Below are 18,247 nucleotides of genomic sequence, written 5' to 3' on the forward strand. Positions count from 1 at the left end.
TTGTGCGCCGGTTGTTTCTGTCAGAATCGTCGCGCCTCTGTCGTCACTTCGTTACGCCTGCCTTCTGACTCTACACTTCATGGTGATTCGTCGGCCAGTTTTAGGAGCATCCAACCTCGAGGCTTACCGAGGGTAACTAGACCCACCCTGGCAGAGAATTAAATTAGTTGCCGTGGGTTGCGCGGCTAGGCTAGTAAATATCTATTCTGATGAGTGACTCTTTATATGATAATCATGTTTATTTTGTTGCAAAGAACATCAGTGAAACTACACTTTAGGTAGACCTCAGATATTTGGAATACTAGAGACATTGACAGAGACATTGTGTCCTTAAAGTCTCCAGTTAATCAGTTTTTGTACCAATGGACACTATTTACAGCTACCTCCTGAACTTTATTGTAACTTTAACTAATAATTGAACTGTTACATACAATTAGTTCAATTCAACTTGCTACAAGACTTCAACTTAAGACTGAAATATCAAAATTTTCAAATGATTTCAGCTTCAGTAGGTACTTTCTGTGTTGAATTTCATGCAATAGTTCACATAAAAAGTAAAGTTTTTCACTTTTTTGTTCCATTTTATCATGTTTTCTGGATTTTTTTTCTACTAAAATTGCATATATTACTATTCTTGTTACATCTACATTGTGAAATGATTGTAAAATGTCTCTCACAAACTGAGACAAGCAGTGAACCAAAACACATTACAGACAAACATGCAGCTATGATGTCTCAAAGATTTCGCCACAACTTCCTGTTAGACGAGCTAAAAATAGTTTTCTGGTGCCTCCAGCCAACAGCACCTACAAAGATTTGTTCCAGGAAGTAATAAACGCTGCCGTAAACTGAGGTGAACTTTAAAAGGTTCATGAATGTAGGCGCAGCCGTAGCAGGAATATTAGATGACAGATTTACCTGTAGAGATATGACTCATTACTGCAATCCATCTATTGTAATTAAGTAATCAGGTGTTTCGTCTCGTGATTATTCCAACTTTCTGCCCTTCAGTAGTCCACATATTCAGTTATAATGGAATGAAACATAGAAAAGCTTAATGAGGCAGAAGACCACAAAATGTTCTTGGTATTTTGACTTCAGAAATGATTATATCAGTTGATGTATTATTGAACTTTTCTGATTAACTGTGTGATGACTGACTGAGCCAGTGTCTTGATTAACAACAAAGTGCTTGTGGGCTCAAACTGATAGTTTAGCTAATTTAAGTAACTTAGCTACAAACTTTGGATTGTGAAAACCTGACTGACAAGTTTTGAGAACCTGCTGCCTTTGGTTTGATTTACTTATAACTTTGTAAGTAAATCTTGATGATCTTGATGTACCAAAACTCTGAAACCTCCTACTGTTGTGAACCTTTTATAAAACCCATATTTCCTTCTTGTCCCTCACAGGATCCCGTACTTCGAGACCAGTGCGGCGACGGGGGCCGAGGTGGACAAGGCAGTGATAACGCTGCTGGACCTGGTCATGAAGAGGATGGAGCAGTGCGTCGACAAACCTCCGGCCGATCCGGCCAACGGGAACGGAGCCACAAAGCTCGGAGATGCACAACCCAACGAGAAGAAGTGTGCATGTTAGATGAAGACAGCAAATCAGGACAACCACCAGTCAGCGCTCCTCCTCTGTCTTCTGTCACACTCTCTCCTTCTTTTTATTTTTTTGATAGCATGTTTCTTCACCTTCACTTTCTTCTCTTTGAAACTAACTTCGAACCGCCGTCTCCTCCCTCTTTTGGCTCTTTTTGCTTCCCTTTATTCTACTTTCTCCTTCCCAAAACTGTCACTGAAACAGCTCTACCGCCCTCTAATGGACATTCGCGGTGATGCAGCCTCAGCTCTGTCTGCCTTTAGGAGGAAATGAAACCAGGAGGGGACACTTTCATCACTGTCACACACTTTTAATGTGCCTCGTTGAAAACATGCAGCCTGGGAATTGAACTCGGCATGCTGCCAGTTTCTGTGCTCGCAAGTGCTTTGAATGATTTAAACTGACCTAAACGCTCAAAAAGACACGTTTAAAAGTTTAATTTGGAGGTAAATATTCAAGTTTGTGTTAAATCTGGACCATGAAGTGTTTAATTTCAGGCTGTGTGTCTGTAAATTCAGTCACGGTCCTCTCCTGAAGCTTTTCCTCCTGGACTAAGGTGAGTAATTGTGTGACCGATGTATTTTTATTTTTTCTCTTTTTCACACTGCGTTCTATGCTGTACCTGTACTGGTCACGTATGGTGATATTTCGGTATTTAGCTGTCATTTGTTTGTTAAAAATGCACTAAACAGCGCGGGTTTGGTTGAGATTGATCAATGATTGGTTTCTTTTGTCTGCTTGTTAGCTTTTCTTGCTAACTTTAGCATATATCGATCCACGATGAGCCGTGCGAATAGATATTAGGCCAATATTTAACTTTCTATTAGTGCTAAATAATAATATAAAACACTACCTAAGACACAATGAACAGGAGGTTTGTAGTTCATTCTGCTAATGGCTGCTCGCTCTTCATGCAGTTATCGGAATAGTTCCCATCGCTAGCTTCCTGTTTTGATTGATTTGCAGGTTTTGCAGCTAGCTAGAAACTGACTAGCTAGTGTAGAAGTGTCTGCAGTTGTACTCAGTGGCTACTAGCAGGCTGCTAATTTAACTTTTAAAAGTGGCACAATGTTTTTGAGTGCACACAGTGTTTCAACTACTTTTGATAGTCACAATGTGAAGAACTATAGAGAAACTTACCACAAAACGTTTGTTTTTTGTAGATCTTTTCACCATACCAGTGGTACCTTGGAATTGTCCGCTCTTTATGCTCAAGATTATTGCGGCTTTTTGTGCCAAGTACTTGAAATTTTTGCTGAAGTTAAGATAATATGTACAATTTTTCATAGCAAACAACAGGATGTGATAAGTTAAGCTAACGTAACCTACTCTACTATGCATTTCTTTGTGTGTAAATAGAGAATTACCATGCAATTAATTAGAAAAAGCATTATTTGGTTACTTTATGCTCTTATATTCCATCTGAAACACTGGATACTTTGCTATTGTAGGTGACTTTCCACTGCCAGAGCGAGGTGGAACTATTCTTGTAATCGGACATTTTACTTTATTTTTGTCTATGGCCTCAACTCCGAAGTTGCCAAAACTACAAAAAACTGAAGTTTCTGGGTTTAACTCACTCCAGTTCTATGTGCATGTAGGAAATAGAGCAAAGGAGAATCTGGTATTTTAGTCTGGTGAATTTTATGTTAATCACCGTCAAGAAGTACTTATTCTGCATATACACTTTTTTCTCCTGCAAAAACAACCCTTAAAGAGGTTCTACAGGAGTGGTTCCTGAGGTGAGAACATGCAAATAGGTTTGGGCTGCCACAAAACCGGCCAATTGTAAGTATTATTTTCCACCTCTACTTTAAAACTACTCCAGTTAGCTTTAGCTAGCAATGTTGCACCTCCATGATGGATCCAGACTTGTTTGATCGCAGCTTTGCAGATAAAATCTTTATTGTCAGACCAGTATGGGTACAGCAGGACACATGCGCACTGGAGAAAAAAAAAAAGCCAACACTGTATATCATTAATGGTGTGTTTACCAGGATAGATGTATTGTTTCCAAACTGATCTACTGCCTTGGCTTTTAAAGCGTTATTCCACTTTGGTGGGACTAATTTCAGTGTTTGTTAGAGTTTGAGACAAGTCAGCTAAAAAATATTAGATGTTCTGGAGATGCTCTGTCGCCGTTTACCTGAAAACAAATTGTAATTCACAGCTTTAAAGATAATGCCTGTTTTACAGAGAAATATCCTTTATATCATGAAAATAATAAAAAATAGTAGACGTAAAGTCGGTCAGGTGACGTTCGCTCTTCGGTTCAGCTGATTTTTAGATTCTGACTTCTCTCATTTCAACAGATAATCTCACAAAGTGGAATATGGCTTTAAGGCCCCATAATGTATATGACCAATGTTGTTAGAATATAGAGTGACCAATTATTTATATTAAAAGAATTGTAAAACATATTTTCATTTTTGTCATGTTTTCGTTCTGTTCTTTACATGCTACAGTCCCATTCCATTTTATGTTAATCATAATGTCCGTCGAAAAACTGCATTTGTATTTGTCATTTACGTTTCTTTGCTTTATTGAGCTCAGCTGTTTTAATTTACCCAAAATTGACAATTTTTTGACAAATGTCTCTAATAAGGTATTACAATTCTTTAAAAAAAAGTACAGTAGTAGACCTTATTATTAATTTACTACATGGATGAACTTATTCTTATGACTTGAGGCTGAACATCATTAACGAATACTTAAAACTTCCATTTTTTTCCCCCATCAATGTACATTCTGTAGACAAAAACATGGAAGTGTTGTGGTTTTTTTGGGATTTTATTTACAATCTGACACTATAAAAGCATTGAGACCCTTATTTCATCACTTCCTCGATGCCCCATTGGCAGTATGTTTTTCTGGACAAGTCTTTACAGACTTTGCACACCAGGATTTGTAGAGTTTGTCCCATTTTCCCTCAAAGATCCTCTAAAGATGCATCAACTCGGGTTGGATCTTTAGGTGTTTCTGCAGATGTTCTGTAGGGTTTAAGTCTGGGCTTTGAATGGGCCACTCAAGGCCGGTCACAGCTATCTTCATGCGCCCTTCAGTAACCCTGCCCTTGTTGCTGTGAATAACCTCTCTAGCATGATGCTGCCACCACCATGCTTCACTGTACAGATGGCATTATCCACTTACACCCTTCTTGCTCCCTCAGTGACCAGTATCTCTGCCCTTGCTGCTGTGAAACACTGCCTTGGCATGATGCTGCTGCCACCATGCTTCACTGTATGAATGGTGTTACCACCGTTACACTGACAAGATGCTCCTGATACATGCCTTACCATAGGATCTGGATTTAAAGGCCGCTTTTTTATCCTGTAGTATTAATTCCACTACCTTAAAATATACTATACGTGGCTCTTTCAACACTATATCCAAGCCATTAGATGTTCCATTGGTGGGATGTAATCAAATTGTAGATCTCAAGGATTGTTAAGAATTATAATAAATTATTCCCATGCCATGTTAAGAGTACAGCTGTATGACATTCCTGCGACTCAGTCGTTTTCCAACAGGAAACAATGTTAACAGTAGTGTGGCTCATGAATGGCGTAAACCTGCTTGCTGGTTTCAAAATTTTTGTATTTTGGTCCTTTAAAATAGCATCACAGAGCCAATTGTGCCAAATAAATGGTTCTTGTTTTGGGAAAAACCCAAACTTCACCCTACTCAACGAATAAATTAAAAAATATATATATTTATGAGCTCTTTTTTTTTATTTGAAATCAAACCAGAGTCACTCGCCAACAGCTGATCTCAGTGCCAAATTAACCAATTTCCAGGCCGCGGTTTGATTTCGGCCAGTCATTTCATTTCTCTGTAGCAAAATTTCCCGAAAATCCTGGATCTTTATGGGTTGATTGAACTATTTTCAGCTGACCATCTATAGATTTTATGTTTAATTCTGCTTGTAAGTTATGTTTTGGTAAAAATACAGGTCATATTCTGTATTTCTAAACAGCTACCGAAGCAGCTAAGTGACGTTCTCATAATGTGGATGTTTATTCATTCATGAAGAAAATAATATTTCTGTCCAGCAGCGTCTTTAAAGTCTTTGTAATTCAGTGTTTGGCCACTAGGGGGCTTAGCTGAAAACACAGCAGTGACGTATTTTCACCTTATGAAGCGGTTATTTCGCATTAGAAGCTGCCTAGTTATGTGTCTGGCAGACGCGTTGTCGTAGCATTTGGCTTTAATCCAAATGTTCCATCTCCTTTTCAGTTTCATGGAAGCGCTGAGACCACAAAACCAAAACTACGGGCTAAAAGAGGCTTTAAAAAGCTCCTTATCATGCTGCAAAACTCTCTGTGGCTTCGCTATGTCAGGTTTTGTTGCTAAAAGTATACTGATTACTGCGGCTTCAAAATGTCATGTATGTCCACAAAGTTTGTACAAACGTGTTGATTTTATCCAAGCAGCTAATCAAGGGTTTCAGTTTTTGAAAAGTTCCCCTGTTTTTGGTTCAGAGTTTGGTGAAACTAACCTTTGATGAAGATGACTTACAGCTAATTATGTTGCAAAATATCTCCAGTAGTTTAAATAAATTTACTTTGCAAAGACTAAATTTATAACTTGGATCAATGTGAGACAATCTTCAGAGACAGTTTGTCGGCTTTTCTTCTTGTGTTGCTCATTATCTTTTCACACGTTCGTCTTCAGTTGGTTTTTTTATGTGTTTTTGTTTGAACACCTCCATAATTCATCTGAAGTGTAGTTTTTTGGATTCACTTTGAAAGTTTACACAGTTTGCAGAGTCATGTTGTGCCTGTTCTAATAACTCTTCTGTCTGATCTTCTGTAAAGTTTGTGAGCTACTGAATATTTTAATGCATTATCAATTATAGATTTCAAAGCAGAGGCAAAAGAGAAACAGAAGTCCTGATGTTTTTACTTTTTTCTTCCTTTTTTTTGTGCCCGATGTATCAAAACAAACGAATCAATCCGAGTTACCTCTAAGAGCTTTTATTTTTGGAAATCCTCTGTGTGTGAACTCTCTCTGATGCCTGCGGTTCTAATCGTTTGTTCAGTTTTTCCACTGTGTGTTTCGATGCCTGTGTGTGTTTGTTGCACCGTTAGCATGTTTGACACCTTGAGAATGGAATGACCTGCGATGCGTTTCAGTGTTTCTGATGCCAGAGCTGCAAATAAATCTCTGTTGGTTTTGTTCTGCGTTTTTTATTTATTCCTTTTTCTTTTCCAGAAGTGTCTGCTTGGACTGGATGCAGAGGATGGACGCTATATTATAATAGTTTTTAAAGTGACCGTCGTGAACCTTCTCTAGCAGATAGCTGCAGCATTGTAATGTTAATGTCCTGAAGTCCGAAAAACTTTTCTTTGAATCTTTTTTAAAAAACTTGCATTCAATGGGTTTAAAAGTTGTCGATACTACAACAAGTTTTAACATTAAACTATGATGTTTTATCAATTTCTGTGAACGACATACTATGACATTTTTCTTCAGGTTTTGAACGATTTACCAAACTATGATGTTTTAGTGACATTTTCAGCGACATACTAAAGTATGACGTTTTAGTGACATTTTGGACGAGGATGTTTTTGCCACCTTTTTGACAACATACTAAACTATAACTTTTTTTCAACTTTTGGACGACATACTAAACTATGACGGTTTTGTAAATTTTTTGACAATATACTAAACTGCTCTACTTACAGGTCTCCAGCTGGGTGGAGAGATAATTACCTAACCCTAACCAGCCACACCTGTGAGGTGCACCAGGCTATATAAACCAGCTGGCTGAGCCAGACCTCTCACTCTGCCACTGCTCTACTTTGCCACTACTCCACTCCACACCTACAGCCAGCCATGCAGTTCTTGGTAGTAATTTTGTGTTGTTTTGCACTGACAACATGTACTACATACACTATATTGTCAAAAGTATTTGCTCATCCATCCAAATAATCAAAATCAGGTGTTCCCATCACTTCCATGGCCACAGGTGTATAAAATCAAGCACCCAGGCAGGCAGACTGCTTTTACAAACGTTTGTGAAAGAATGGGTCGCTCTCTGGAGCTCAGTGAATTCCAGCGTGGAACTGTGATAGGATGCCACCTGTGCAACAAATCCAGTCGTGACATTTCCTCGCTCCTAAATATTCCACAGTCAACTGTATTATAAGAAAGTGGAAATGTGTGGGAACGACAGCAACTCAGCCACCAAGTGGTCGGGCACGTAAACTGACGGAGCGGGGTCAGCGGATGCTGAGGCGCACAGTGCCAAGAGGCTGACATACTAAACTATGATGTTTTCTGTCCATTTTCGGACGACATACTATACTATGACATTTTTGGACCATTTTCGGACAACATACAAAAATATGACGCTTTTTGTCCATTTTTGGACAACATACTAAACTATGACGTTTTTGTCTATTTTCGGACAAAAACATGTTTCTTGTCCATTTTCGGATGGCATGCTAAAATATGACGTATTTGTCCATTTTCAGACAACATAGAAAAATATGACTTTTTTTGTCCATTTTCGGACGACATACTAAACTATTGCGTTTTTTGTTCATTTTTGGATGACGTACTAAAATATGACTTTTTTTGTCCATTTTCGGACAACATACTAAACTATGATGTTTTTGTCCATTTTTGGATGACATACTAAACTATGACCTTTTTTCATCCATTTTCAGACGACATACTAAACTATGGCATTTTTTGGTCCATTTTCGGACGACATACTAAACTATGGCGTATTTGTCCATTTTCAGACAAGAAATATCGTTTTTGGTCCAATTTCGGACACGATAGCAAAGTTTGATGTCTTTTGTCCATTTTCAGAAAACAGTAAAATATGACGTTTTTTTGTCTATTTTCAGACGACACACTAAAATTTGACGTTTTATGTGCATTGTTGGACAACATACTAAACTATGACGTTTTTGTATATTTTCGGATGACATACTAAAGTTTGATGATCATGTCCATTTTCGGACAAAAAAAGGCGTTTTTTGTTCATTTTTGGATGACATACTAGACTGACCTTTTTGTCCATTTTTGGACAAAAACATGATGTTTCTTGTCCATTTTCGGACGACATACTAAAGTATGATTTTTTTTGTCCATTTTCAGATGACATACTAAACTATGACGTGTTTGTATATCTTCGGACAGCATACTAAGCGTTGACGTTTTTTGTCCATTTTCGGACGACATACTGAACTATGACGTTTTTTGTCCATTTTAAGACGAAATAACCTATGACGATTTTTGTCCATTTTCAGACGACGTACTAAACTATGACATTTTTGAATATCTTCGGACGACATACTATACGATGACATTTTTTATCAATTATTGGACAACATACTAAACTGTGACGTTTTTTGTTCACTTTCGTACGACATACTTAAATATGACGTATTTGTCCATTTTCTGACGACATACTAAACTATGATGTTTTTGTACATTTACGAACAAAAAATGACGTATTTTGGTCAATTTTCGGACGACAGACTAAACTATGAGGTTTTTTTAAAAAAAATATTTTATTTTTGCCTTTTTTAGATAGTAGCAGTGAAGGTTGACAGGAAACGGGGGAGAAGAAATGCAGCAAAGGGCCGCAAGCAGGAATTGAACCCGGGCTGTTGTATCTGAGACCGGCTCTTGTGCATGGATCACCACTTAACCCATTGAGCTATACAGGCACCCCTAAGATTTGTCTTTTTTGTCCATATTTGGACGACATACTAAACTATGATGTTTTTTGTCTATTCTCGGACGACATACTAAACTATGATGTTTTTGTCCATTTTCGGACAATAGTGCCGTTTTTTGTCCATTTTAAGACGACATACTATATGATGGCGTTTTTTTGGACAACATTCATGATCTTTTTTTTCAAAGAAAACTGCTCTATAGTGTTTTTCATGGCCTACTTTACATTATTTCATCATATGGCATGTTTTTAGGACATGTTAAAAAAATGGCATTTTTTTTCGACATACTCTACTATGGCATGTTTTTTGGACAAAATTCATGCTGATTTTTTTTCAAAGAAAACTGCTCTATAGTGTTTTTCGCAGCCTACTTTACATTATTTCATCATATACCATGTTTTTAGGACATGTTGAAAAAATGAAATTTTTTTTGACATACTCTACTATGGCATGTTTTTGGACAAAATTCATGCTGATTTTTTTTCAAAGAAAACTGCTCTATAGTGTTTTTCATGGCCTACTTTACATTATTTTATCATATACCATGTTTTTAGGACATGTTGAAAAAATGGCATTTTTTTTCGACAGTATAGTATGGCGGGTTTTTTGGACAAAATTCATGCTGATTTTTTTTCCAAAGAAAACTGCTCTATAGTGTTTTTCAAGGCCTACTTTACATTATTTAATCATATACCATGTTTTTAGGACATGTTGGAAAAAATGGCATTTTTTTAACATACTATACTGTGACGTTTTAGTATGTTTTCTGACAAAAATGACGTTTATTGTCCATCTTTGGACGACATACTAAACTATGATGTTTCTTGTCCATTTTGCGACAAAAATGACATTTTTTGACCATTTTGGGACGACATAATAAACTATGATGTTTTTTGTCCATTTTCAAATGACATACTAAACTGTGACATTTTTTGTATATTTTCGGACGACATACTAAAGTTTGACAATTATTTCCATTTTCGGACAAAAAATGACGTTTGTTGTCCATTTTCGGACGGCATACTAAACTGTGACGTTTTTGTCCAGTTTTGGACGACATACTAAACTATGAAGTTTTTGTCCGTTTTTGGACAAAAACATAATGTTTCTTTTCCATTTTCAGACGACATACTAAACTATGACGTTTTTTGTCCATTTTCGGAGAAAAAATGAATATTTTTTCCATTTTCGGATGACACAACTCTTCACAAGTTGCTGACTTAATGTACAACAAAACAATGCTACTGGTTAGAAGTATTTATCTTCTTACCGTGTTTTACTCCAAAAATAAGGTCAACAGCAGCCAGAGATGCTAGCAGACGAAACAACCATAGATATATATAGAAGACTAAATACACTAGCATGCTGTCTTCTCTATACAGTGGTACCTCTACTTACGAAATTAATTGGTTCTGGAAGTAGTTTCATAACCTGAAAATTCCGTAAGTAGAGACGCATTTTCCATGTAAATGCCCTAATCCGTTCCAAGCCCCCCAAAATTTGGACATAAATTTTTCATTAATCATAAAAATGCATCAAACTATGTAACAAATGCATGTTACAATTGGAGTCGTAGCTTTTAGGGCTTCCTTTTGTTTTAATACTGTGCCGATTGTAGATGTATTATGGCCATATTCTTCGGCGAGATCAACAAAATGCATCCCTTTTTCATACTTTTATTATCGCTTGCTTTGTTTGTATGGACAAAAAAATCTCTTGTTCTTCTTTTCCACTTTTCTGCATCACCTTCTTGGGGTCCATAGTGAATAAAAGTTAATACACACATGTAAAACTGTCCGAACACTTCGTGGCCCGACGGGAAAACGAAGAGGATGCTGGGATACACACACACATAGAGGTCCCTCCTAGCCAATGGGATGCCAGGAAGATGCTAGCCAATGGCAGAGCAGCGACAAGTATGTTTACGTTCGGTAAACTCTGGAAGCTGCGAGTAGCAGCACGTACTGTATTTTTGCCTTTCGTTTCCTGCAATTTCTTTCGTAACAAGAGGCAATATTTTGCCGTTGAGGCGTGTCGTAACCTGAAAATTCTGTATGTATAGACATTCGTAAGTAGAAGTACCACTGTATATCTATGCTCTGACCAATCACTGCTCTCTGGCTCCGCCCTCTGAGAATCTTGTCGTCGTTTGGCTCCACACTTGCTGATGGCGAAAATGAAAAAAAACGACCTTTTTTCGTTTCTGTCTCTTACCGATTTATTTTTTTGTTATTGCAAATATAAAATGCAAATCAAAGCATTTTTAAAATTTCGTATACCCCTTTTTGATCACGAAAAAGGAAAACACCTTGTATTTCAATTTTATTTTTTTCATTTTCCAACGAAAATCAAATAACCATTCGTTTTTTGTTTTTCAATACTCGTTTTAGAACGAAAAATCCAATTACCGAAAAATACACGGACCGATCCACCATCTAAAAACAACACACAACACATGCGTCAAATTCACAGTGGAGAAGAATTTATTTGTATTTTGTTCTAAGAAACTTCTCACCAAAACAGAGAGACTGTGAAACATAAAAATAAATACCCAAGAACAGCAGAACCAGAAAGAAGTAAAAGTGTAGTTACAAAAATAAGTCTGTGTATGATACTTCTTTTTATACATTTCTGCAGATACCATCATTCTGTTATGAGAAAAAAATCAAGCAAAAAAAGAGAAAAAAACACCAGTGATGCGGTGCAGCAATTACAGCTGAGCTCTGACACGATTTCCTAGAGAAAACGTGATTTGTGCTCCACTTTAAAAAAAAAACTAAACGAATGTAAACATGACAGAGAATTCAAACGGCAGGTGAATATTTTCAGCTTTAAATGTTTCCAACAGACGTCCTTCAAGCAGCTAACATGTAGAAGACCGTTAGAAAAAGACTGAGTTCAATCAGAAGGAGGAAGTGAGTCTTTTTCAAATGAAAGATATTACCAATATTGGAGAAAGAATCATGAATTTAACGAATCAGTTCTTAACAAAACTATAAGACGATGAAGAACATTAAACAGATTTTACAATAAATAAACGGAACAAATGTTCAGAGTTGCATTGCATTCACAAAGGAAGAGTCAAATTGGAGAATTTATCTTGTAATTATGACTTAACTATCTGATAATTAAGATGAAAAACAGACTAATGTGGTAGAAATGATGACTTTTCTCTCTAACCTCACCCCAACCTGTCTGCCCTCCCTGAGCCTGGTTCTGCCAGAGGTTTCTACTTGTTTTTCTTAAACTCTCAGCAAGAAATCTCCCCTTCAGTAGCACTTACATACAACTTTCCTCTTCTATTCCCATCTATAAACTAAATACAAATGGATTTGCTCCTGCATTAGTCCTGGCCTTTTTGTTACTTTAAAATGTGGTCAAAATTTGATATTTTTGTTACAGTTCACACATTTATTTTCTGATTTGTAGAGTGATAAAAAGAGATAACTAAAATCCTCTCTGTGAAAACATTTGACTCTAATATAGCAACAAAATGAAACAAAAAATGTTCACATTTTCAGATCTGTTCTGGAAATTAATGCAAACTATTCCAATTTTAGACATATACCTATTTTGCATATGTAAACTGAAAACAATTTTGTCTTATTGTAAAAACAATCAACTGGGGAAGTTTACTGGTGATACTAGTTCAAATTTGACCCCATTCACTTGTATTTATTTAGATTTAAAACCTGAAACTTCTCAGGAAAGATTTCATAATTACAGTATCTGGTAATCACCGTCCTTTTGTGAATGCAACAAGCTTCTGTACATTTAGTCTGTATTTCTGAAATCCCATTTATAACCAGGTTTTTGAGTAAACATTTAACCTTTAGTCGGTCCTGAATGTGTTTAAGGTGCCTTCAGTTTGGTTTTTTTCGGACTGGATGTTGAAAACAGAAAGTGTAATGTGACATTTTCTTCCTTTTTTCTTATACTGTATGTGGGAGGCACAGCAGCAAAAAACACCTAAAATACCTGAAACTGAACTGTAAAATCATCCAATATTTCATTCTCTAAAGTTAAAAAGTTTCCCCACAAGCAACTAAAAATACAGCAAAGTCAATAATCTTCAAATCAAACAGCATAAACAAACACACACAAAACAATGCATCCAATATAAATAATCTCTTTATCGTGTCTAAGTGTGAATCAAAAACAGCTACAATCATTTACAAAGATCCCTCAGTTTTCCCACAGTTCTACTTTTTGTTGGGTTTCATTACCCTGTAAGCGCGAAATAACCAAATACTGCAGATGTTCCAACACAGAAAAATCCCTCCTCATGAAAGAACTGAGAGCAAAGAGTCGGTAAATACAAAGTGAGACATCGCAGAAGTCTGCTGAATTTACAGGATTCAGGGATTCACTTTGTTTTCTGAATAAAACGGAGACTTTAAGGCCACGAGCAGCTTTTGTGCAACTGAATGATGCTTTTTCAACAGATTAAAAACCAACAAGAAACCTTAAATCACATCATTGCTGTCACCAACAAGACTTTTTTCAATGTTTCTGGGCATCAAAATTCTGTGTATCGATGCTCTTTGTCAAAATAAGATCATGGTTGTGTTTTTAGCCGAGGTTTTGAGTCCACCAGGAGCTTCCTTCTACACCGTTTTTTTAAGAGGTTCGAGTTGTAGTTCCTTATGATCACCAGTAGAGGGCGACAAGCAGGATAATGCTGAAATTTCCTGCTAAATTCTGGAAATATGGTTTAAAATCCTACAAATAGATATGATCTAACTGTCAACCATCCAGTTAATGGTGAGAGATTTAACGTGAAGCATCATGGGTTTTCCACAACTTAGCACCATATTCCGTTCATTTTTCTTGGGAAATTGCATCCACAGTAAAATAATGAAACTTTACAGCTTCTAGCTCAAAGTAAAGTCACAGTCCTGGTGGTTTGGGATGTTATTTTTTTTAGCTTAAAAGAACAACTAAAATCGCCTGGTTTATGTGTTTTTAAAAAATCTCTATGTATTTACAGGTAGTTGTTTTCTACTGGGAGGAGTTTACACTTTGGTGACGCTGCTCGTTTGTTCTTTCGGCTGCTGATCTTCATCTTCATCGTCCACGCTCAGGTCCAGCCTCAGGTTGTCCAGAGTCTGACGGATTGTCAGCGTCTCTTTACGCCTGCAGGAGACAAAGATGGTGTTTTATTAGTCTACCAGTGGAATTATGGGATGGTATGTGAATGAGAAAGGGTCAGGAAGTGAGTACAACCATCTCTCTAGACTTTTCATCGTGAAACATTCAGGTTTAGATCTTTAACAGTTCCTATGATGTCAAGTTTGTGTCTTCATCAGATCAGAGTTTTTCATTTCTTGACTTTGCTGTTGCTTCTAGACTATTTTGTGATTCCTGAATCTTCCCTCGCTGCTCTCTAGATCATCTTTAAATCACATCTGGGTCCTTCCTTGATCATATTTTGACCATTTCTGGATTTTTTTTTTTTCAATCATTTATTGGTATACGCTGTATGACCAAAAGTATTGGGACACACCTTACCATCACTGAATCCAGGCGTTTCATTTGGAATAACTGCTACAGGCGTATGGAATCAAGCACCAAGCAATGCAGTCTCCTTTTACAAACATATGTGACAGATTGGATTGTTCTGAAGAGCCCAGTGAGTTCAAAGGTGTTGGAATAAGTTAGTTTGTGAAACCTCTTCAACTTTAAGTGGTTTTATTGAGTGGAAATATCTTCTGTGGTGTGATAAATTAGGGCTAGGTGGATGTTAGAACCTGCCAGACTGCATTTCACCAACTGTAAGCTTTTTGGAGGATGGCTAATGGTAGAAGGTTGTTTCTTTCAAGTTCTAGGGTTGGCCTCTTAGTTCCAATGAAGGGAAATCTTAATTCTTCAGAATATCGAGACATTTTGGACAATTCTATGCTTCTAATTTTGTAGAAACAGTTTTCTCTTTTTAGTTTCAACATGATTGTGCCCCAGTGCACAAAGCAAAGAAAACAAAGACATAACTTGGCAAGTCCGGTGTGGAGGAACTTCCAAGAACCTCCATAAAACACCTTTGGCATGAACTAGAGCCACACCTTCTTCTCTAACATCAGTGCCTGATCTAACAAATAATCTTATGCATGAATGGGCCAAAAAAACAAAACAAAACAACTGCGACAAACAAAGTCCAAACTCCAAAGAATAGAATCTGTTGCAGTGCATGGATTTACAATGAGATGTCCTAGATGTAATGACCTAGTGTCCCAGTGATTTTGTCCATGTTATAAACACTGGGTGAACCAGTGACTACAGCAGGTAGACACGTAAACAGTTCAAAATCAAAAGGAGTCCAATGAGGAAGACCCAGAGGAGAGAGTTAGATCTTTAAGGTGTTTCTACAGCTGTGGGTGCAGTCAGTACTTGTTCTGCAGGTGTTGGTCCAGCAGCTGTCTCTGCAGTCGGCTGTTGTTCTCCCTCTCCTCGGCCAGCTCTCGGTGGGTGTGGCGGTACTGAGCCTCCTTCCTGCTCGCCTCCTCCTCGGCCTCGTTCACCTGCCGCTTCAGGGTGCGGATCCTCTGGGTCATCTGGAGAACCAGTCACAGAGCTCCGGTTAGTTTAAAACACAGAAATAACACGTTTTCATTGGATTTGCTGTCAGATTACCATGTATCAGAGTGTGCAGCCCTCTCTTTATAGACGTTCATAACGATCCTTCTGCAGGTATTTAATAAACTAAGAGGAAATATTCCTAAACAGCTGGAAGCAACAAACTAAACTTCAGTTCCTGTTTCTTTGTGTCGCTTCCATAAATTAAAGACACAAATTTAGTCCTTTGTGATCTCTGTGAAACTCATAAGTCTCTGCACAGCCACTGAAGTCAGTTAATTTTACTTTCACTTTCACTTTGTACCATATTTCTGTTCACCGAAACGTAGACATCAAAGTGTCAGTGAATGAACTTGATTTTCTGTGCTGTTTAACTGGTCATCATACAAAAACATCCACTTCTATGTGCTTTACGTGGCAACTAAAGCTCAGACAAAACCTTTAATTAGTCGACAAAACGCAAAACAGTCCGAACTGTGAGTGCAAACACCTCAGAGAGAAAACCTGGCTTTGAAAAGACTAAAACAAACATCATAAAATCTCTAAAATACAACACAACCTCCAAATACACCAACTTTTAAAGTGAAGTTTTGGTTTTATCATGAACTGCTTCATTTTATTGTGTCTGACTCACACAAAGCTGGTGTTTTGTGGCCTTCAGGACAGTATTGTGTTGTTTTCCTACAGAGCTCTGCTGCCCTCATGTGGTTAGAAAGTGTATAAACGCATGTGTTGGCATTACCAGGTCTTTCTGCTCGGTGGCTATCCGGTGCTCCTCCTCCATCTGGTCCGTCAGCTCGTTGATCCTCCTCTCCAGCTTACTGATGGTGTTGGTCAGAGTCAATTTGTTTCTGCATGACAAAAACGCACACAAGCATCACACAAACGCTCACTTTAAAGTTCGACAACACTCCATCTGCAGGTTTGTGCAGAAACACAGCTGTAAATGCGAGTATTTCACATCACAGCTACACACCTATTACAACTGGTGCTCTTATTGTGGAGTATAAAGGAAGTCAAAGGAGGGATTTATAATACATAAAATGATAATGGTCAATTCCAACATAAATCATGCAGGATGTGAGGCTAAAACACTGATGACACCAGAGGAACCCAGATGGTTTCAGACACGTGGTCCATTACGTTTAAAGGATGTTGTATCTACGAGCTTCTGACTGACCTCTCCTCGGTCCTCAGAACGTTCTCCAGCTCCTTCATCCTGCTCTCCGCCCTGGAGATGACGTCCTCCTGAACTCTGGAGCTCTGCAGCTCGTCCACCTCCAGACGCAGCTCACGCAGCTACACAAACACAAACAGCTCAGTTAAAATTCATCCACTTTTCTTTTCGTCTTCCGTTCTTAGTTATTTGCATTTTACCTGTCAGAATGTTCTGGCATCAGTATATTCACAGTGATCTGTGTTTCACTAAGAACATTACAGCATAACTAAGACATAACGAATATTACTGGCTGATCACTGATGCCACTCTGTACATACACTACCATTCAAAGTTTGTCCTCATTTTTTAAATAAAAGCAATTTTTCTTCGATAAAGATGACATTAAATGCATAATAAATCCAGTGTAGACATTGTTAAAGTGGTAAATGACTGTTTTAGCTGGAAACAGCTGATTTGTAATGGAATATCTCCATAGGGGTACAGAGGAACATTTCCAGCAACCATCACTCCTGTGTTCTAATGCTACATTGTGTTAGCTAATGGTGCTGAAAGGCTCATTGATGATTAGAAAACCCTTGTGCAGTTATGTTAGCACATGAACAAAAGTGTGAGTTTTTATGGAAAACATGAAATTGTCTGGATGACCCCAAACTTTTGAATGGTAGTGTTTGTTGGACTGTAAGTAGAGAAACACAGACTTCAAAGTAGACATTATCTACATTTGTGACCATTTGTTTTTTAATTATTTTTAAGTTAATTTGTGTTGTTTTTCTTAGATATTATCTGTTTTTAACAAAACAAGGAGTGTGTATAAAATAACGATTGAGAATATAATAAAATATTTCCTATTTTCAGTCGTTAATGTACATAATTTTCCTTCATGTATCTGTAAAAAAAATCACTACATTTTTTGCTGATTTAAACACGGTTAGACATAGTGCATTTCTATGGTTAAACGTAAAATTATTATTTCTAAAAATACAGCTTTTTGATGTGGATTATTTGGATTATTACTTATTTACAGTTTTAGCCTGCTTATTCAACGCCAACATGCAATTTAAGTGTATTTTTCAGTGATTTTACTGTCTGTAATTTAACAAAAATTGAATATATGTTTACAAAAATTACTTTGTTCAGTTTATAGTTTAAACTGTTACAAAAAAAAAAAGTTGAATTACAGTGTGAATAC

General features: G+C 37.2%; 2 protein-coding genes across 3 annotated transcripts in view; one reads left to right on the forward strand and one right to left on the reverse strand.

Moving 5' to 3' along the window:
* LOC110957159 (ras-related protein Rab-27B-like) overlaps window positions 1-6,786 on the forward strand; it is a 77,380-nt gene extending 70,594 nt beyond the window's left edge. For both annotated transcript variants that reach the window (XM_022203043.2, XM_022203042.2), the window contains exon 6: window positions 1,413-6,786. In XM_022203043.2, the coding sequence (XP_022058735.1) occupies window positions 1,413-1,599 (187 nt within the window). In that variant the 3' untranslated portion in view covers window positions 1,600-6,786. The remainder of the gene's footprint in view (window positions 1-1,412) is intronic.
* A 4,982-nt stretch (window positions 6,787-11,768) lies between these two features.
* Window positions 11,769-18,247, reverse strand: part of LOC110957165 (cingulin-like) — a 91,859-nt gene continuing 85,380 nt past the window's right edge. Inside the window, exons 21-24 of the mRNA XM_051938965.1 lie at window positions 17,059-17,177; window positions 16,621-16,729; window positions 15,693-15,856; window positions 11,769-14,444 (exon numbers count right to left, since the gene is read on the reverse strand). Coding sequence (XP_051794925.1) covers window positions 14,324-14,444; window positions 15,693-15,856; window positions 16,621-16,729; window positions 17,059-17,177 — 513 coding nt within the window. The 3' untranslated portion in view covers window positions 11,769-14,323. The remainder of the gene's footprint in view (window positions 14,445-15,692; window positions 15,857-16,620; window positions 16,730-17,058; window positions 17,178-18,247) is intronic.

The sequence above is a fragment of the Acanthochromis polyacanthus genome, chromosome 18 (assembly GCF_021347895.1).
Source record: "Acanthochromis polyacanthus isolate Apoly-LR-REF ecotype Palm Island chromosome 18, KAUST_Apoly_ChrSc, whole genome shotgun sequence".
Lineage (NCBI taxonomy): Eukaryota > Metazoa > Chordata > Actinopteri > Pomacentridae > Acanthochromis > Acanthochromis polyacanthus.